General features: G+C 42.2%; 1 protein-coding gene across 15 annotated transcripts in view; it reads right to left on the reverse strand.

The window, feature by feature from the left end:
• Window positions 1-11598: 11598 nt before the first annotated feature.
• CADPS2 (calcium dependent secretion activator 2) overlaps window positions 11599-22800 on the reverse strand; it is a 540953-nt gene continuing 529751 nt past the window's right edge. For 14 of the 15 annotated variants that reach the window (XM_053897639.1, XM_053897630.1, XM_053897626.1 and 11 more), the window contains 2 exons: window positions 18341-18445; window positions 11599-12580 (listed from right to left, as the gene is read on the reverse strand). In XM_053897639.1, the coding sequence (XP_053753614.1) occupies window positions 12410-12580; window positions 18341-18445 (276 nt within the window). In that variant the 3' untranslated portion in view covers window positions 11599-12409. The remainder of the gene's footprint in view (window positions 12581-18340; window positions 18446-22800) is intronic. The other variant, XM_053897632.1, reaches the window with a different exon arrangement.

Raw genomic sequence — 22800 nt, forward strand, 5'->3', positions numbered from 1 at the left:
TTTTTGGTCAGAGCCAGTGATTTAAGTGTCCCACTCCTTCCCAATCACAGAAAGCCAGTATTTAAATCCTTGTGGAAGGGGAGTATTAAGTGTGTGGTTTATCCCGCCTGAGATGTACTGAGGGAAGCAGAGCAGTCCTTGATATGAAGAGACCTTCTAAACTCTTAAGACCTCCTGAAAAAATACGAAAAATTTCTACTCTTCTAAAATAATTTCAAGTTCTCTTTTTTTTTTTTTTTTTTTGCCTCGGGAGCCCAATTTTTATTTCAGTGCTTCCTAAACTTTGTTCTTGATTGTTCAAGAACTTGCATAATTTTCACAGGTTTTTAAATTTACATTCCTGTCACAAGCAAATGCAGTTTTTGGTCAAGACTATTGCAATCTGAAATAAAAGGCAATATAATGGAGCCATTGATTATAATCCACAATCTTTCCCCTCTTCTTCTTTAATAAGCCACAAAGTGCTGTTGAGTTTTTAAAAAGGAACACATGGATTAGAAACTATTATAACTTATCCAACCTTCTGCCAAGTGCATGAATTCATCTCTGCTCATGTTTTTAGAATTTTCAGGCCTCTCCAACATCCATGGCCCTTGCCTCTTCATCAGAAGTAACAGCCTGCTTTCCCTTTGCTTCTTAGTAGCTACTATGAGCTCAATGGAAGAGACTAGATTATTATTCCGACCACCCTGCCTCCCCAGGCACTAGGACCCATCCACAAGTCTTCCTGTTTAATAAATAGCAACCTACCTGCCTTCTGGAGGAGGAAAAACATTCCTAAATTCTTCTACAGTTTTACTCAGTCTTTATCTCTGACTTGTCTTTTGTTACTTCCTGTAATGTGTGATGGAGGTGGAGCGTTGGAGTAGGCCCCAAAGAGGGGGATCTGCAAGGTTCAAAGGAAGAGTCTTGTTGAGTACCTCAGATTAAGTTAATGAATACACAGTGGGAACTAACTTTCCAGCACATCAACAAACACAAGAGCTACGAGTTCCGATTTGAGGCTACTAGTGTGCTTTTAGTTTGGCAGCAAATAAAGAATTTTTGCTAATTTTGTAGAGCGTGTGAAGGGCAGTGTGCTCGGTTGGTTGTGAAGGAGGGGTCAGTTAACTCACCGAGCTCTCCTTTCCTCTGGGGGAGGGGAGGACGGAGCGTGGTTTGTTGTTTAGACCTTTGTTGTTACTATTTATTTCTTTTTATTGGGGGTCTCGGTTCAACCTAGTGGAATTATTGTCCTCAAAACAGCATTTACATATTAAATCGGTTTGTAAAAGTAAAGGAAGAGCCCCAAAGGTGAGAGCTATTAATGAGCCGGCAAGCAAGGCAGACAAGGATCACCTGCCGCGGGTTTGTTTCTGCCCCTCCACTAATGCTGGGGTTTTTCTCACCCGTTCCCACAGGCCTGTGAGGTGTGTTCCCTACAGACTGCGACTCAGAACTGGACTTGGGGGAAAAAGAAGTTCAGAAACAAGCAACCCAATGTTTCCAACTCGTCCGAGAAGCTGCTACAAGTCAAACTACAAAAGTCAGACAAGTTTTGCTTGCAATTTACAAGGTAGTTCTGGAAGCCTGGGAAGTGAACAATTAGAAGAGGACGCCCCAAACACGCTCTTTTGTTCTGCACTGATCGCTGGTTGTGCAACTGGCTGATTATAGCTTTTCAGCAGCAGTCCCCAGATAATTTTTACGAGTCATTTTTGTGGTCAAAATAAAACCTACATTCGACACCGCCCGATTCTTTCCTTGATACTACCCACGAGGTTTAGAGCAGTTGTGATGTTCTTTGCAAACTTTCTGATTTCCCGTGAAATAAATGTCTATAATAGAAATTCAAATAATACAGAGCAGAGGAGGAGCTTAGAAAAATGGAGAAGCAACAGAAGTAAATGAAAATCCGAGAGCCTTTTATCAACGTAGTTACCTCCCGGACCCCGGCCGTCGGTGGCTCCCGGCCGGGAGCGCCCCGCGCCGACCCGCTGCCCTCGGCCGCCTGGGCGTCCATAACGGCGGCGACCTCGGCGCCCCCCGGCCCTGGCCTCGGACGGGAACTGCGTTCCCGCTGCGGGCGCCGGAGCTGAGGTGCCCGGCCTCACGATTCGTTTGCCGGAGCAGAGCCATTTAAAAAGAAGTCCGAAGTAAAACCGAAAAGCTGACAACACTCCCTGGCTGGGATCTCCACTTATTGGTTCTTGCTCACGAGTCCCGAACGGTTAAAAATGACGTCGGCAAGGCCGGGGGCGACCGGGCTCTGTGACCCTGCCTTGGAGGGGCCGGCTAGGGAGGCTGGAGCGGCTTAGAGGGGACTGGGAGCCGGGGCGCTACTCCCACCGCCCGCCGCCAGCCAGACCTCCCCGCCCGCCCCCCGCGCGCTGCGCGTCCGGCGGGGCTCCCGCGCCCCCCACCCGCCCTGCCCGCGCCGCGCGGTCGTCGCTTGGGTCCCTCTGACCTCCGGCCTCGGGGCCTCCACCACACCTTCGCGCCCCGCGCTCCTTTGGGGCGCGATCTCGCTCCTCCCTCTCCCCGCCGCACCCCCGCGGATCCAGCGACGGCTCCGTCCCTCCCCTCCCCACCCCCAAGGCTGGTGGGAGATGGGGGCAGTCACCAAAGGGTTTCGGGCGGGGGTGCCGGATCGGGTTTAGAGACCAAGTAACAGATGGCGGAGAACTCCCGTTTGAAAAGTTTCTGAACAGAACAGTCACTAATAGACTTGCTTTGACGACTCCGGGTGTAACTGAAGGGTCATTTAATCTAGATGTCAAGAGAAAGAAAACAGGCCTGACGCCGTGGCACGCCCAAGAGGGAACCGGAGCATCTTTTTATAAGTTTTGCCTGTCACTTTCAGTTTCCCGGAAAACACTTCCTTAAGCCCCTTTTAAACGGGGTGGTGGGGGCACCTGTGAGCTCTCCTCCGAAAACCTTTCGTGTCCATTGCCCTCTGTTTCAGTGCCCGCCCCAGCCGCGCGAATCCTGCCTTCGGAGCCGTTCGGCTTGGGCTGCCAATTGTTGGGTATCTCCTGACGTTCTCGGGGAAAGCGAGGGAGTTTTCTAACTCGATTCTTCGGTGGAAGAGTTTCCTTCTGCCTTCCCCTTTGGGCCCCACCCTCCAACCTGAACTTTCATTCCGGTTCCTGAGCTCCCCCTGCCAAGCCCTTCTTCCTTGCTAAAGGAGGAGAGGGCATGACTGTGCACGGAGCACAATACCCCCACAGCCACCTCCAGCTACTTTCACAATCCCTGAAGGACGGAGGGGGACGCTCAGCCACTGGCCTGGGCCCCCTCTCTTGGTGGAGGTGGACGTTCTTCTGCGACACCCGCCCCCACCACCTTAGGCCTCTCTCAGACCTGATCCTGTAGGCATTGCACATGTTTCAAAAGTTGAACTGTGAATCCCAGGCTTTAAGGAATCTCTCCAACTTTTACGATGTTAAGTAAAATTACTCCCGTCTTAGTTTGAATTAGTTTGGAAGTCTTTTTTTCTTTTTCTCTTCCCTCTGTGTCCTCTTTGAGTTGTTAACTCTTTGACTTTCGCAGACAGTGGGTCCGCCCTCATAGCTTCCAATTAGACTCACAGGGGACGAGGGTACTGGAAAGAGCGCGAAGCGTTCAGCGCCCCGCGTCAGTGCTGACGCTGGCAACAGGGGAACAGCATCCCGCGGCCCCCGGCGACCTCGTGGGGCCGGCCGGCTGCTGTCACGAACGTGTCTGCCGAGGCTCCTGGGGCCTGGGTGTCAGCCCTGAGCCCCTGCCGGCCCGCGGGGTCGACGGTGGGGAGAGAAGCTGGGTCTGGGTAAAAAAAAAAAAAAAAAAAAAAAACAACAACACACAAAACAAACCAAACAAACAAACAAAACCACGGAAGGATAAGAAGGCTGTGTATCATTCAAAGACTGAATGGGGTCGGTTCCCGCTGCCTGTGGAGGGGGAAGAAACCCCTCCTCTACCTAACCCTGTGATTCACAGCTTCTCATAAATTTACATAATACAAAGGCGTAGATGTAAACCTAAAGGACAAAAATAATAATTCCACAGCACATATTCCATTTTCGCACCGTGGGCCTGGAAAAGTTCCCGGTGTTGGCACATGAGCTGATTTCCAAAGCTTTATACTCATGACGGAGAATAACTGAACTTTCACACCACTGTTCAAAGAAGAGGCGGAGAGGGAGAAAACAGGGAAAGAAGGAGAAATTGGCTTTAATGACGCTGATTTAGAGTTCTTACGGAAAGCAAAACAATTTTAAAAATTAAGAGCATATGCTGCGTTCAAAAGGCAGCAGGCATGATAATAATTGGGGTTCCTTACTTTCCAAAGGATCTCTTCCCCTTTTATTTGGCAGATATCGACGTTTTATTTGAAGAGGAAAATCATTAGCCTTTAATATTAGCAGAACATTCCAATTTATTATTTCTCTACATAAGTGAAGGCCCCAACATTTACTGACGGAATGCCTTCTCTGTCGAGAGGGCTCCAACCGGCCGATTCACATATAAGATGGAAAAGGGAAAGGCGGCAGCTACGAAGTACACGTGATTGCTGTCGTTGCCTTTCTAGGATTCGTGTTTTTTCTTTCTTTTCTGAATTTGAACTTGGATACCACTAGTAAATTCCAAATCCGGAGCCCTATTTTCCTAATGATTCATCCTAATGATGTGGAATCAAATGCGGGACATGGGCAAATCCAGCCGCAAGATCTGTGGGACCCGAGCGTCCCCGTATGTTAGCCACGATGGCCTCACTGGTGTTAGTGGCCTTTGGTCTCGCGCTCCGCCTCTGCCAATGCGCCTCGCGTCCAGCCGCGAGTGGGCATCGGAGCCCGTCCCTCATTGTTTAGACGTGGGGGTGGTGGTAACTGGAAATCACAAAGGGGAAAGACCATTTTCCCCCTCCTCCTTCTCCTGCATCTTTCCGTTCTTCCAGCTTCTCTTGCCTCTGCAAAACCCGTATGCAAAACTAGCCATTATAATCCCCTTTCCTTCATGTTCCTTACTATCCTTCCATTTTTTTTTTAATGTTTATTTACTTATTTTGAGAAAGAGGCAGAGCACGAGCAGGGGAGGGGCAGACAGAGAGGGAGAGAGAATCCCCATCAGGCTCTGCGCTGTCAGTACAGAGCCTGATGCTGGGCTTGAACCCACCAATATCTAGATCATGACCTGAGCCAAAGTCGGATACTTAACGGACTGAGCCACTCAGGCACCCCTCCCCCCCTTACTATCATTTTAAAGCTGGATTCTTCAATTGTCCATTGAAATGGACAACAACCTTTCCCCCTTTCTAAGACAGTTTTTCGTATGTACTTCTATCACCAATTTGTCCCACACATTTTGAGGGCCGGATTAAATGATGCCAGTTTCCTGCCTTGCTTTGGCCTCCTAAAGCAGAGTGCCTTCATCTGGGGAAGGCCACACAGCTAGTGGACCCCTTGTTAACCACAACAGATGGTGGCAGTTACCCTTTGCCTTGGATTGTTTTTCTGTGAAATGGGACTAAATCAAAGCCTATTTCATTCTTGGGAGGCTTGGAGACTGAAAAGAGATTTTAAAATAAAACTACTTTACATATGAAAAGCTATCTATCACCTTGTTAAAAAGTTAGGCTACAAACTTTTGCAAAATGTTTTTCAGAAAATCTGTATTTAAAAAACACCCCTTCGGCTCAACGATTTGATTTCTGGTTAAATACATGGACATGTTAAAATGCACATAAAGAATCACATTTGCTAAATTATTTTTCACAGCCTTGAGGATTTTCCTTATCCTTGGGGGCCTGCTCTCCCACATTCAGTCCTAAGGTCTCCAGGGGACACTTTCTTCTGTAGAATGATGAATTAACCTTTCACAAAAGCTTTTCAAAAATCCCAGTTTGATTAAAGCAGATTTCATCTGTTTAGAGGCACTTATGCATTTCTAAAATTAATCAACTTTTTGATAGACTATCCTAATTATATGAAAGAATACACCCAGCAATCACACAATATAACAACAACAACAAAAAAGCCTGGGCAGTTTGAACAAATGACAACAAATGAGATCCTTTAATACAGCAACTCTGAAGTGTGTTTTAAAAAATTATTACCCGGCTCTGGGAGGGGGGGGGGGGGACCTGTCAAAGCTCTCTCTTGCCACAATCAGCTGCTACCCCCATCTTTCCACGTTTCACTTTCCAGTTTTTGAAGTACAGTCCTGCTGGGTTCTGACCTTTTACTATATAACCCCTCTTTAATGAAACTTTTTTCTACCTCCCTAGCAGTATCTCCTTCCAAAGTTACAATTCGTTGTGCTTCCTTGGCATTTTAGAGAAATGCCCTAAAAAGTTTCAGCATTTAAACGTTTCTTTCCACCAATCACACCCACGAGAGGTGTTACTTGTTCGTTGGCTGTTAGCAAGGAAGCAGTGTTAAGAGGCAAGTCAGAATTGATTTGAAGCAGAAAAGGAAATAATTTCACACACCACTTTTAATTTTTTCAAAGGTACAACTTGTGTGTAGGGGACCCAGAAACAACTCTGTGTCTGAGCCCAGGAAAGGGTAACTCTTCTGCCTGATGATTCTTGAATTCAAAATAAACTCTTCACTTCCTCTCTGACTTGAGAACCACTGATCCTAGGGATGGCCAAAGATTTTATTTTATTGATTTTTTAAAAATATCTTTTAGTGTTTTATTTATTTTTGAGAGAGAGAGCACACCCAAGCAGGGGAGAGTGGGGGGGGGGGAGGGGTAGATACAGGATCCCAAGCTGGCTCTGTGCTGAGAGCAAGTCCAATGTGGGGCTCCGACTCAAGAACCACAAGATCATGACTTGAGCTGGAGTCAGGTGCTCAACCAACTGAGCCACCTAGGCGCCTCGGGATGGAAAAAGATTTTAGACGAATATGTCTAGAATATGTTTATTTACTAAATTTTATATAAAATTTTTTTTAGTTTATTTATTGTGTGAGAGAGAGAGAGAAAATGAGAGTGAGCAGGGGAGGGGCAGGAAGAGAGGGAGAGAGAGAATCCCAAACAGGCTCGGTGCTCTCAGCTTGGACCCTGCTTCCGGGGCTGGATCCCACAAACCTTACATTCATGACCTGAGTTGAAATCAACCCTTCCCCCGCCCCCCCTCCTCCCGCCCTTTAACGGACTGAGCCAGCCAGGTGCCCCTATTTGCTAAATTTTAACAATCACCCACAAATAAGCACATAAATACAGTCACTTTTGATGTAAAGTTATGAAGTCCTGGGAGTTAAAGGCATCTGTGGCATTCTTCTTCCTCTATCTGGAACCCAGAAGCTGCAGGCAGGCTACCTTACAGGAATGATGAAGGTGGGAAATATCCCTCCAGTTATAAAAGTAGCTCTAGTCCCAGCCCAAAGCAGGGGGAGTATCTTGCCCTTTTCTAAGTGGTGAGTGTCTTCGTTTCCAAGGCCACCGAGTGCCTGGCCCCAGCATCACCAGGGCACGTGTCTCCCTCGCCACGGACACGCTGGGATGAGCCCCTGGGGCTTGCCCTCGGCCCACGCTGGGCCTCTCAGCTATTGGTATTTTCACGACAGCCTACGAGGGGTGGCAGTTCAGCACTCTGGGCCAGGACTCGGTGCTGACTGTTGCCCTCAGTGTCAGCCGTTTTCGCTCGACTTCCGTGGGGCGCGCTGGGGCGGTTTGCGGCCTCCTCTGCTTCTCTCGGTTCCGCTTCGAATTTTCCAAGCGCTTACTGTGTGCGCATCTCTGGTCTGAGATGCAGGACGCCATTCTAGGCCTCCTTAAACTTTGGAAAACATTAATGAACACTAATTTGCCCCTTAAATTCTCTTGCACTTAGAACCTACTGGGCAGAGGCCGAGGTCTGAGATTCCTCACTTGTGGTCTAGCACCTCGGGATCACACCTGTCTAGTTTCTGAGCCTCTGACTAACTCCATCCCCCAAAGGCACGTCTCCAGCTGCCTTCCCTCCCTCCGGCCGCTCCGGGGGCTGCTCGAGGCGAAGCCGGCCCTTTCGGAGACCCGACAAGGTTTGCCCCTCCCCGTCTTCTCCTCTCCTCCCACTAGGCTGGCCCTATATATAACCCCGGAACCCTCCAGTCCACTGACACGCCGGGGGCGAGGCTGAAGATCCGCTGAGCTGGCTGTGATGCAGAAGGACCCTGAAACCACCGCGGGGACAATGGCTGTAGAATGGTGGTGCGCATTGGCAGAGGCAGGACTGCCACGATTTCTTTTGAATCCATTCCTCACAAAGAACTAGTTAGTATTGGCCACAACTTATTACCTGTCTCTAATTCTTACAACTACCTGCCTTATTAAGTCCTCGTTTTACAGTGAGGTTCAGTGACTTGCCCAAGGACACAGAGCTCAGACGCGGGGAAGAGGTGTAGCTGTTAAGACTCAAAAGACTCAAACCCAGGCTTCTCTGGCCCCAAGGCCTTGCTTACTACGATCTCCAAGCGGTGTCCTGTGCACCTGTTTCTTGGTATTAAATCAGGGGTCTTCATTTGGGAACCACATCGAATTCTTCTTCTCTTCTCGGCACTACACTCTCACACTCCACTGCCTATTCCCTTAAAACAATCACATCTTGCACACGGACAAATGGCGCGACTGACTGTCGGTCGTGACTTCTGGAACGCAGGCTCAGCGCTTTGCGCTCAGTCTCTATCCGCTTCTACTCCTCTAAGTATCTTTCTTCAGTGTCACAGAGAAGAGCAGATTAAGGCATCTCTGCACCCCATCCTTCAGCCAACGCTGGGGGTAAGCCTCACCCTTGGAAGGGGAAGGGGGGGCAACTGCCAGCCGCGCGCTTCGGGCACTGCGGGGTCTCAGCTCCACTTCGCGTCCGCCCGGCTGCCCAGGCCCCTGGGCTCGACTCCGTCTGCAGCAAAGTACTGGAGCCAACTCAGACGTCCGCTTTCCCCGAAGGTTGCTGCCCGTCCAGCGAGCAGCGTTTGAAGGGGGAAAGGAGACCCGCTCTCCACCGCGCTCGCCGCATAGCACTGGGGCAGGGGGGCGAGTTAGGAGGGCCCCATGTAAAGATAGGACGAACACTGTCTTCCCGAACTCCCACAGACCAGGCCTCCAATTCCGCGCAAAACTAACAGGGGTGGGATGGGTCGAGGGCAGTCGGTGGGGGCTGGGCCTTGCGGCGAAGGCAGCGGCGCAGAGCGCGCGGGGGCCGATCTGCTTGCTCTTTGGGCGAGTGTTTACCCCGCCACCAGCGGCGCGTGAACATCTCTCAGGAACATCGATCTATCACCTCCCTTTAGGGACCCGGACCGGGAAATTTCCATTTTCTGTTTGGGGAGTAAAAAATAAAAGCGACCAGGCTCATGCTCGAATCTCCACGCTCAGGTCTTTCTACCAGACGCCAGGCGGGAGGGGATGGGAAGGCAGGCTCTGAGCTTCGGCTCGCGGGGATCCTGCCGACCGCCAGCGCGCTCGTCCCGTACGCCGGGTGCTGACCCCTCGTCTCCGCGCGTTTGCAGGGAGCGGGCAGAGTGGGTTGGGGGCGCGCGCCTCTCGGACTGCAGGAGGTCGCAGCAGGGAGGGGCTCCATGAGCAGCGATGGCCGAGTGACCTCCTTCCCACCAAGCGCACCTTCCCGGAGCTCAGGGACCCGAAGTCTTCGCGGGCGAAGGAGGGCGGCGCCAGGCCAGGCCGGGCTATGACCGTGGGGGGCGGGGTGGGTGCCCCGAGACACTTTGCACGGGCGCTTACTGCAAAAGTAGCAGGAAGTCCTTTCTGCAGAGCGAGGGACAATGAACAAGAACTAAGGGGAATTCAGGTGGAAAAACCCGTGAATGCAAGAACGACCCACAGCTGGAGCTGAGAGGTTTACGTTAAGCTCTGTGTGGTTCTTTCCCTTTCCGGGAAAAGGCATTATTATTCTTTTCTCCATGCGTTGGGAGAAACTTTCCTTTTAGACGTGTTATTTAACAGATCCATTCCAGCTGGATATTGGACTGCATTAGTTATTTTCTCCTGCAACACTCACCAAACTGCCCCCCAAACGCACTTTTTGGCCCTTGCCCAAAACCATTTAGGAGGATAGGACTACTTCTTTGAGTTGAAAATGATTTTCACTTCAAAAATTTTGTTAAAACTTGTTCATCTTTCAATTAAATTCCTTTAAATGAAATAATACTTTTTTAAAAAATAGTAACACTTGGCTTCCTTTAATAGACAGATGCTTGGGTATTCACCCTAACAGTTACACACACCGATGAACAATTATTAAGTCATTTCAAGCAATTTGCAGTTATGTTGGAGAGAATTTCTGGGCAAAAACCCAAAAGTGGTACTTTATTCTCTTTCAGTTGCTTTATAGATTTCTCTTCTACGCCTCTTTGTGGCTAAAAGGTTAGTCCACATAGTCATCATAAACTTCTGAGCATCCCCACTACCTGCCTTTGGCTCTGCTGTTCTCCCTGTGGAAGCCACTGAAGGTTGGAGTGGGGAGTAGAGCTTTCAGAAATCTCCTGAGTACAGAAGGGAAGGCGCAGAGAACCCGCAAATCTAGAGAGAAGCTACAAGAGGCTGACCAGCCAAGAGAGCCAGTAGGCAGGTGAACTAGATCAGCAGGGAGATCCGCCTGGCCCCAAGGGCTTTCCCCTGCATTTCTGAATTGGATCAGCTAGATATTTCCTTTCATAGGGCTGGAGGGGGGTGAAGGGATCAGTCATCCGTCATTCCTACTTCAGGAAAATATGGGCCAATTACTTAGAGATGAGCTGAATCAAAGACACAGACATTTAGAAGAAAACAAGGGTGGGTAATTTGCAAGTAGCCAGCCATTTGAGCTGTGCGGCAGCAACCGTGGAGAGGGTACCACTGAGTTTAGGCTGGCACAACTGGACACCTAGGGGCCCAGAGAGAGGATGATACTGGATGTGAAGGTGAAGACAGGGAAAGAGAGCATTTCAGGAAAAACTGACTTTCCCCAACACGGAGTTGGTAGAGTTAGTTTCTAATCCAGGAAAGGGGAAGACATCCACTTTCATGTTCGTCCTGTATCGTAGGGCGTCTTACCCCCAAGACCCAGATTTGAGCCCAAACCAGTAGTACATAATAACTGAATTAAATGGATTTTTGTGGGCTAGTCCAGCTACTGAGACACCATTTATAACAACACAGGAGAATGAATTTGGAGGTGTAAGAAGTCGGTTTCACTTCCAAAATTCCAGAACTACAGTTTACATAAATTCAGGGATACCTCTGCTTATTCTGCGTTAACTTACCTCATTCAAAGATTATTTATGAATGGATGTAGTAGCACAATATGAATTTTAGGAAAAAATACAAAATTAAAACTCAGAGAAATTACAAAGTATAACACTATTATTTTTCAAAATTATAGTAAGAAAATATTTTGGAAGAAGATATAATAGTTAACTAATATGTCAATTGCTAGTTAAATTACCAGCATTCCTAGTATTACTTTTTATTAGTTAACACTGCTAACGTTAATAACGCATAGGAGTATGTAGTCAACATTACCTTTGCTATGGAAATAGACTGTGGTAGTAACTTACTCTTTTAACAAATGTGTGTGCCTTCTAGGTGCAAAAGCACTGTTGATAATCTTTTACTCATTTGATTGTAAACAAAAACACAAAAACACAGAGACAAATTGTTGGGGTTTTTATAATACTGCAAACATTTTTTTTTTTACTGCATTTAATTTACACAAGTCTAATAAATACAGGAGTGGTTTCGACCAAATAGATTTTTATTGCCTGCAAGCTGTTACACTTAGAAGTAGGAGAATATGGTATGTTGATGGCAGCACATTTACTACCTTACACTTTGGGATTTTTTCTTACACTTGAAAGGAGGAATGTTCAGAATAAAACAAGACACAAGCTGATGGATAGTCTAGTCTATATTTGGGTTTGGCAGTCCTTGAAGCCTGCAGATGAACTCAGAATACTAAGAACAGAGGTTAAAGTTTTTACACACATCACAACAATGGCAAATTAACTACAAAAAAAAAAAAACCCTCACACATAAATGATAAACTATTAAATACACACCACTTTAACAAGGGCACAATAGAGCTGGCACAGTGATCCAAGTAGCTTCTTCTCACAATGTCACATTATGAGAAATACATATCTCATTTCACACACAGGACACTACTTTGATGTAATTACAGACGGAAAAGTCAAATCTTCCAAAAAAACCAAAAAGTTATGTTCCAATCACAAAGCCAAAGCTCATTTTAGGTCAAACTACACAAAAGAGACTCATCTTTAAAAATCCCCCCAAACCAAGAAACTTGCCATTTTCCCCTTTAACTCTGCTTCCAGGTTCACTCTTTACAATGTGGAGTGAAATACCAGCATTTTTTTATTTGGTCCAAACAATCAATGTAATTACAAGGACAGGGTACAAAATAATGTCAAGGTCCTCCTTCCTCCCACAGAGCTGGGAGTTATTAGCCTTCTTCTTCATCACTGTCTTTCATGGTGATGCCCTGAAGTCCTCCTCCTTCCGAGACAGAGGCTGTAGCCTCCTCGACTGTTAAACGTCTGTGCAGAGTATCGTAGGTCTTACTGTTCAGTGTGCCTTCTAACACACCCTGAAGTCGGAAGTCCCTATAGGTTTTCTGGAAGAAGAAGAAAGACTTTGCTTAGATAGCTCACGAATTGTATGGATGGACGTCCGTATGTAGCCTCAGTTAGCATTTCAAAAATAATGTGGGACAATTCACTAATGGACTCAGATTGTAGCTGCCCATGTCAATCAACCTGTTGGTATATTTCTGGGGAGAAAAAGAAATGAGACCTCGGATCCTGCTTTTCAAAGTAGAATGACTCTGAATAGATCAAAATGTTCTGACAGATGACAAGTGAAAAATATTGCTAATGGCACAAACTTTACTATTTGGATAGCTTGAGACAAGGTAAAATGATAGGCACTTATGTACATTTTTAAATGAAGGAATTCTTAGTTTTTCAGTTGACATGTCTTTCCTTTAATACTGAAAAACACATTTTATGAAATGTATTAGCTTTTTGGGGGAAGTGTGGAGGGAGATAATTAATCCTATTATCAGTAAAAGAAGTTTGCATTTTCAGCATTTGTGAATTACAACATTTATTTATATGTACCACCGGTTAAAAATTTGTGTACACCCAGAAGTCTGGATGAATTCTGCCCTTTCCTTTTGAAATTCCCTTGGAATGTGAAGTGTCAAAATTCTGGTAGAAAGCTTCCACAGATGATAAATACAACATGTATTTATATTTTCTGTGAAAAGCCTATTATTTGATGTATTATATGTCAAAAATAGAACAAACGTCATGTTAATGTTTATAACATGAATCCTAAGAACAAGGACAGGAACAACAGAATTCTGGGTTCTGTGGCACTTAAGATATGTCACCTAGAAAGCATCGCTTATTTCACTGATCCCCTTATGTGCAATTTTCCTCATATAAGATTTTTTTCTGAGACTAAACAGGACTGGAATTTTATTAGTTTTTTTTTTTTTAAATTGTGGGAAAAATCTAGAATTAGTTCAGTGTGGAAACAAAACACAAATGAAGATATCCCATTGTGTAGAGTCACTTCTAAGGCTGTTTTTAATGCTAAATATCTTTCCAGATTTTGTTTACTGTCCTGTGTTAGATTTAGAATATTAAACATTCAGATTTTAATGGACTGGCCTCAAGTATCAGTATCAACATGCCACCATTGTTCTAAATGTTTCTAGTATGTACTTTTGTTGTTGTCTGCTTTACACTTAATAGATGAAAAAAGTCAAGTAAGAAGGAATGTTGTACTTTCTGGCCCAATATTACGACTCCAATAGCTGGAAATTAACATGAAGGCATGCTTGATTTCGTTCAACAGAATATATGGAAGGAAACTTTTAATATTCACACAGTTTCATTGAAGGTACTTATTCATATCAGGTAGGAAATGCTGATGAATAGCACCTTAATCCCCTTGATATACACACCTGGTTTACTAACAGATTTCGGGGAAGGAGCAAAATCATTACAAGGTTGTGGGGGCCGTTGGTATTTTCACATTTTCCTGTCTTTTTTAATCTGATGTATGCCCCACAGTATCATTATAAGTTTAAGAAGTGATATGCCGAAAGCAAGTATGGAGGGTGAATAATTTTTTTCTCATCTGGATCATTACTTGTTATAAATAAAATTCATATTTGAAAAGTCTACCACCTGTCCAAAAATAAACTGAATGGTGAGAAATGCTGTGGAGTATCAGAGGTATCTTAACAGCCCATAAAAATTTGATTCAGAGAGTGGTTTCTTAAATGATCAAAACTGTTTTTACTTACATTTTAATATTTTAAGATACTTACACCCCACTATCCTCATATTCTCTTTCTAAGGTGTTAATCTCATTATTACTAAGGTGGCACTCTCTTATACCAAAACCTCTGGTAATTTGCATCAAAACACATGGGAATGGCTCTGAAGGGTAAGTTTTATCCAGAAAATCTGGTAACTAATATACACAGTAGTATTACCCCAGAGATTTGTGTTCAAGACTGTAACTGTTTAACAGTTTGATTAAAACTATGTCAAGTACACAAATTACTCCATGTACCTGACATGAAATATTGCATAATGCATCTGATATGAAATATTGTTCCGTTAACAATTATATACTGAGTTTAGAAGTCCTGCTTTTTTGTTTTATTAGAATTGACTTTTCTTAGACTTAGCTTAATTGTCAGTAAGTTGGCCAGGACAGATTTGTGTTGTAGATCTGCAGTCCTGTAAATCTGCTTTCTGATTTATGTGTAATTAAGACTCTACTGCCTTATTTTATCACCAAGCAACAGGTAGTTAGGGGAGCTGCAGGACAGGTATCCTTGTGATCTCTCTCTCTCTCTTTAGAATTCATAAAATATTATTGGCCCTTGGACATCCTCTGTGGCTGGCAATGAAGGTCTGCTTAGTTCTTATTTAAGACAAGGGCCTGCCATGGGGTGCTGTTCACTTGTCTTCCTATCTCCTAGTAAGAGCAGCTGATCTACGTTAACTGCTTTTAAATGTCATAGGGCCACTCGGGAGAACACAAATCCATCCGCCACTTTGAAGATTCTGTTTCTCCCCCTCCTTCAATAAATCATTCCGATGTTAAAACTGCGAATAATTTCATAGCCCTAAACTCTCTGTGAATCTGTTAGTGGAATTTGTTTTCTTCTCAGCGAGTGACATGAATGAACTGATTCGTATCTAAGTGTCTTTGTGGGCCAAAGTTGGCTGTAATATACATCTTGGTGGCATCTGGGTCTCCAGTGGGCAGAGAAGAATGACTGTGCCTGTAGAGTAAAAAAACCGAACAACTAGCAGTTTGGCTCCTTGGTAGAATGCACTACTCTGTAGTAACATGCTGGCTAGCACCGGGAGATGTGGATGGAAGGAAAGCCTACTCGGGGGCCTTCACAATTGTATACATGTGCTTTTATACTTATTATTTTTTATTTTAGAGAGAGAGAGCGTGCAGGCATGTGAGTGGACAGCGGAGCGGCAGAGGGAGAGGGAGAGGGAGACAGAATCTTAAGCAGGCTCCATGCTGTGGAGCCTGACATGGGACTCGATCTCATGACCGTAAGATCATGACCTGAGCCAAATGCCAGAGTTGGACACTTAACCGACTGAGCCACCCAGGCACCCCTGTATACATGTGCTATTTAATAGCTTCTTAAATTCACTGAAAAATGAACATTACAAATATAACCATATAGGTTCTGAAGAATTATGAATCTATGTACGAAACTGGTTAAAGTCTGTTTATACTCAAAGTAGGAAACAATCAAAACATTAAATTATTAATTCATCCTGATTTTCTTTGTGAAAATAATAATTTTTAATTATGATATAAAGCTCTACAATTTGATAAAATGTATCAGCCAAAGAAAGCATTGGCTGAGTCTGGGGACCTGCCTGTGAAAAACAAAGCATGGAAAATCAAATATATTCATGAAATTTATTTCCATATTTATCAGTCTTGACTGTTGGTAGCCATAATGAAGAATATGTTAAACTAAGATAAATTGATTGGTGTAGAGTACAATGGAAATGCCACCGCATAATTCGTGACATTATCATTTTATTCTGCTAAAATATTCACTGGTGTTTGATCTTTAATTGTAATGACGTGTGAATATGAGAAGAGGAAGAACTTTGAAAGATGATGGGCTAATAAATAGAGATTTTTATTCTAAAAACAAAGTAGAGAGCTTAACAATCCAGCCAAAAATGCCAATCAGCTGAATACGTAATTTCTGACATCTTGAATGCAATAGATGTTAACTTGAAAATATGACTGATTGTAAGGTAAGCAGCTAATCCCAATATTAGTCACAGTACAGACTGCAACCTCAACATACACATATATGTAGAAGGTATACACAGATTCTGATTCTCTTTTATGAAAAACAAACTTCATTTGAAAGCTCTCCAAGTCACATTAATAGAACAAGAAAGAAACATTGCAGAATCGAAGGCAAATATGAACGTATTATTGTGCACTTTCGGTTTCTTTGTAAAACAAATAACACCTGGTAAGAAGTGTTCTGGACCAAAGTTATTTTTTCCATTGAAATGTCATATGTTCAGAGGTATTAAAAATTAGTGGGCGGCTATAATTTTACTTGTTCTTTATGACTAATCATGATTGCTATTACTGTGACATTATAGGTCTGGTTCTATGTTCCGGTAGATTTGCCAATTTCTCACTTTAGAACAGAACTTTCCTATTTATGGGTCTTTCTAATTTGTGATAACCTGTGTGTCTATGGCACAAAATAATCTGTATTCTAATTAGACTACAGGAACCTAGAGAATGATGGAAAATATTTTAATGTGGTTAAAACTTAATGATGTAATGCAATAGTTCCTCTCAAACTTTAACATCGGAATCACCTGGAGGACTTGTTAATATATAAATTGCTGGGCCCCAGAATCAGAGTTTCTGACTCAGCAGGTCTGGGGTAGGGCCCAATAATGTGTATGCCTAATGAGTTCCCAGGTGATGCTGATATAAGTCAGAAATGACACTTTGAGAACTACTGTGTGTCGCATATGCACATACATACACATAAATATAAACATACATATTTGTGCCTATATACACACACTATGTATATATATGTATATATATATATGTGTGTGTGTGTGTATATATATATATGTATATATATATATGTGTGTATACATATATATGTATATATATATGTGTGTGTATGTATATATATATATGTATATATATATATATATATATATATATATGTGTGTGTGTATATATATATATGTATGTTGCATTTGACAAATGGCACTAAAATGGAAGGTCATCTTTTCAAAAGAACAGCTGATTCTCAATAGCTTAGTGTTATGTTTTTGGTCATTAAGTAGGATTTGTCTCAATTTTAGGAAAAAGTTACACTTGGAGCAAATTTTGTGTTTCCATTAGAATTACGGAGTGTGAAAAATCATGTTAAATAATTATATATATTAATAAAATCACGTTAAGTAAATAAATATACTCAATAAATATAATACGTGTGTTATTACCTTTTCTTTTGAAGAGCAAAAGACAAAATGGCCTTAAGGGATGTGACACCTGTTGTTGGTTGGGATGTTCCCCAACACTCAAACTGATCATCTCTTACGTGTCAGATGGGGCATGCTTCTAAAGAAGTTAGGCAGTGACAATGTTACTTTTGTGTCAGGATATGACAAAATAACGGACACTCTCCTTATGTTGTAGGCCAATACAATTCCAAAGCCCTCATGGAGCACCTGCGTGGCTCAGTTGGTTAAGCACCAACTCCTGATTTCAGTTCAGGTTATGATCTCATGGTTGGTGAGATCAAGCCCGGCTGTGGGCTCTATGCTGACAGCGTGGAGCCTGCTTGGGATTCTCTCTCCCTCTCTCTCCTCCCCTCCCCAGCTTGCACATGAGTACATGCATGTGCGCACGTTCAAAAAAAAAAAAAAGTCCTCATAATCATATGCGATCCTAATAAGCATGAAGCAAATGTTATCAGGAGGAGAAAATATTTCTTTACCTAAGAAAATGAAGACGAAATTACTGTGGACCTACTACAATCAGGTAAATGTGCCAGAGGCTTTGTGTACATTGTCTTAAAATTTGACTACTGATAAAATATCTTTTATTTATTAGTGCAGAAAAATTTACATTTACTTGATAATCTAACTGAAAATGGAAGTAAACAGTGGCATAGCACTGCTGAGAGTGATGTTTTTAAAGTACTTACATCCACTCAGGTGTGTCACATACAATTTTCTTGTATGTCAATATCTAGCCATTATTCTTTATAGCTTGGTGGGCAATTCACATCTCAACACATTTTGTTTACCTTCACAATCTTGATGAGCGTCTTCAGTTGGTAAATATGAAGCTGAAGGTCTAATCTATCAGCCAACCAGACACAAATGACTTTCATGGAACTGCTGTACCATTGCTGGAAAGAAGGATGGGGGCAGAGGGGAGGAGAACAGAAAAGAAAACAGCCTCTGCAGTATTCATGTAACAGATTCGGTAATGAGGGGGTAATGAAACACTCTGAAATGACCACAGATCAGCACTCGAAGTCAATAATGCTATAATTTCCTGTTAACAGAATTCTATGTTTTGCTAGAAAATCTGCTAAGTTGACCTAGGCTGTTCTCTACATGAATTAACATTAGTCTTTCAGCTGTAACATATTCAAGGGAAACCGTGTTTTTGCACTTGCAGGCCTAGAGGCCTGCTTTGTAATTGGTAGGTAACAACGGGCACTAAATACATGGTATGGGACTGAATGGACTCCCAAACAGCAGGAAAAAGTAGGTAAATTACTTACAAAGGGAAATTTCTTATTAGCCCGTATGTTATGTAAAAATCAAAGAGTACATTTATGCCATGACACATGCAGTCAATACCTAGAAATAACGTTTTACAGAAGTGATGGTAAGACATCCTCAATCACACCTTTACCTAGCATCGTTAAGTATTTGCCAAGATGTTTTAAAACCACTGAAAATAAAGATGTGACGCGTGAGGAAGGAACATTATTCAGGATGGAATTGTTGTGTCTATAAGAGTAAAAAAGATGTCAGTTGACCAAATTATGAAAGGAAAGAATTGGTTTCATTTTACAAGTGTTTTTGGAGGGTTCGTAGTTTTTCCTCTGTTTATTACCACTTTCTTGAGAAGGAAACTGAAATTCTTCTCCAATGTAATTTCCTGCTCCTGTATAATGTCTACGAGTATAGAAGAAGAAATTTGTTCCTGTTTTTTTGTTTTTGTTTTTGTGTTTTAAAGGCAATCTGCCATTAGTGGTGACATTTTAAGGGATTCAGCACTACACGCTAGAACTAGGTTTAGGTAGTACTGGAAAATTAATAATGCTACTCATTCAGATAACAGTAAGAAATCAATCTCAAAGCCCATTCAGCACTTAGGAAATAACAAGAGTTTCATGAGAAAAGGGATTCTGTGTCTTGTTTGTAAACACAAACATAGTGACACAATACATCATGTACGTGTGGTACATATGTCTTAGGTATTCAAACACAGGAAAAAAATCATAAAAAATATTTTTCTTCTGTATTAAAATGACAAATTCAATTTCTAAGAGTACCATCACATGTTACAAGTAAGTCTGAAATTCATCTGGACTCGTATTTATTAACCTTGTTCTGACAAAATTTGGTATAAGAAATCGTATTTTAAGCATAAATTAAACATGAATTAGTTTCACATTTCATTAGACTTATTTCTATTAATTTAATACACTGAACACACATGCATAAAATGAGATAAGGTAATTAAAATGAGTAACTGATTTACTAAATATTATATCACATGGATGAATGGAAGTTTCAGGTTTTTAAAATGTGAGATAGGCTAGGATCTAAAAAAAATATTACTCATGTACCCGACTTTGCTCTTTCCTAATGACTGCTTTCTTAATTTTCAGGACATTTTTGTAAAAGTTATCAGAAATAAGATTTACAAAATAAGATACACTCCTCAATTCTTAAAAAAAAAATAAACTGCTAATGAATTCAGTACTTCAGCTGACATATTAATTTCTACTGGTATTTAAATCCTATACTTCCTTATTTCAAATTATTTATAGCCTCAACCTCTTGAATTCTATTTTAATACACATAAACACTCCCAGGTATTGGTGATATTGAATATACTAAATTAAGACCCTCACCTCCACACCACTCTCCAGATAATTTGAAAGCTAAAATGTAGTCACAATGGTTGTAACTCTTAAATTATAGTCCTTTTGCAAGAGATAATATATTTTTTTTGTTGGGGGAAACAAAAGATGATATATGGTCTAGCATAACATACTAGCTAATCTGTCAGACTATAAAGTTACTATATTTATTGTAAGTTGTATGAATTTGAGGGAAATGAAAATCCTTTCTTAAAATTACTCCCTATGCATCTTTATGTTAAGAAATCCTTACACAATTTAAAATTAATTTAACTCATTTTCCCATTACACATCAATGATACTTATGATTAAGTGATAATCAAAAGGGCATTTAATGTAACACAGAAATTTATTATTAATATAACTTCTTTAACACAATGCCAAAATTATAACTTTAGAGAAAAATAAGTTGGGAATCAAATGATCTGAAGTTAACTATAAAAAGAGAGAAAAAGAGAAACACTCTTAAGTAAAAAAAGCTTAAGCTACTTTACCATCATCTTAGCTTTAAAGGCAACCAAATTATAAGGAACATTCTATATGAAAAATAATTCTATCAGATACAAATGCCTATTTTTTGGTCTCCAAGTCAAAGCATTTTGAAGATTTTCAGCTAAAACAAACAAATAATAAAGAGAAAGCAGTACTTTTGCTCAGAGTTTATGTTGTTACTAAGAACAAGCTAACAACAAAAAACCCACTAGGACTGCTTCTTTCTTGTATATGAGGAGAGAGACACACACGCACACACATGCACGCACTCCAAGCAAATAAATAAGCAAACAAATAAGCAAACAAACAAAACAAGCAAACGGAAATCTCCAGCAGTTTCCTATTTCTGGTGCTGGAATTGACATGTTCCTCTCTGGGGTGCTGCAATATGGTAGGTCCCATTTTTATATCTTGACAAAAAAGTCAAAGGTAGCTTGGCTGCATCTTCCCCCACCCCAAACAAAACCAACCCTTTAACATTACGAAGAAAAAAAGCATTCAAAAAGAGTGAATGTCCAGTAAAGTGTGAATGTTAGAAAATGTCCTTTCATTTTGGAAAAGTTAATTTTATAAAACAATTGGGTGGACGATTCACTTTTCCCTTCAGGGGACGACAAGGAAGGGGCGCTGTGGTCTGCACTGAAGTCATGGGTATGGCATTACTGCTTCTTTCTTTGCTTTGGTCTACTTAGGAATAAAGCAGTAAGTGTATATTCTACATTTTTTCTACATCACTCCATGACAGCAGCCTACCACTTTAACAAAAAAATATGTCTTTTTTTTTCTTTTTGTGGTTCATTCAACTCCTGTAAGGGCATGCATTACTCACTTCATTTTCTTGAGATATTTCTTTTAAAGCAAAAATAAAAGAAAAGGAAAGGCTAGGGTTGACTCTGTGAGACCCCTGTATTTATTCACACTTATTGTGCATGACTGTAGACTGGTAAATCATATTAGCAGCCCGTCTCCCCATCAAGCTGCTACTTGCTTTCCAGCCCTGGGAAGGTTCAACAAATCAACAGGAGCACGGAAAACAGAACATCAGTCTAATCTAGTGTTTAAGGTGAAGTTTTCAAACCCAATCTAAGAAGATCTTTAGAGCAAGCAACAAGCTGAAGGGCTCAGAAGGTGGTATTGACAATGAAAGATTGTTGAAATATTGAGAAGCGCAGCACTTGTGCATTTTTAATAACAAGAGGGTCAACAAGGACACAGCTCCCTCAGTGCCAGGAGTTGCCACTGACTATGGAAATTGCCACACCAGGGCTATAAATGCTTGCAGTTCATCAGCTTTCTTAAACAGTTCATCAGCTTTCTTAAACACCCTGAACCCCCTCAGTGGACCTTTAGTCTTGAATTAACAAACCAAAGCAATGAAAGAGGGTGCAGTCTGAATGGCTGGCATTGATCCCCAACTGTGTCAGCACTGCTACAGGCCCTGAAAAACTCTCTCCATTGTCAATAGAAATTGACAAACCTCCTCTCCTAAATAGTGCAGCTGAGCCGGGCGGGATCCACGCAGCTGTAAAGGGCTCTGCTCTTGGGGCCGGGGAGCACTAACAATGGAACAAGCATGAGCTCTTTGTCAGTCCCAGACTCGGCAATTTTCTAACAAGGATTAAAGTTGTTTCTCCGCGGTGCTGGTGAAAAGAGATTTAGCAACATACCGTGCTTTCTTCATGCAAGTTAAAGAGAAGTAGTTAAGGAATTTCATTATTCTGTTGACTAGTGGAAATATAAAACAAATATATTAAATATGCAAACTCCCTTTTCTGCCTAATTTATAACATTTTGGAGGATGATTCAATTAAATGTAACACTTATTGCCTGGAAACAAGCACTTCACATTTATTTTGGAAGTTTTATTTTCAAAAAGTCCAGCTGCTGGCCACCTGGAATGAGGTCTCAATACATACTAATGCACAATGCCTTTAGACCCTCTGTGGCTGATATTCCTAAATCTGAACCACAAGACCACATAGGGTGTATATATCACGGCTGCTTCGAGCAAATGATTTCTGTCAGAATGTGGCTTCTGATGATGATGGCAAGGCAAAAATAGCTGCTTTGCTAGGGAACAAATCTGTGATATATTTTCTGCTTAAGTG

This window comes from Panthera pardus, unplaced genomic scaffold, assembly GCF_024362965.1.
Source record: "Panthera pardus isolate Hobbes unplaced genomic scaffold, ASM2436296v1 HiC_scaffold_8, whole genome shotgun sequence".
Classification (NCBI taxonomy): domain Eukaryota; kingdom Metazoa; phylum Chordata; class Mammalia; order Carnivora; family Felidae; genus Panthera; species Panthera pardus.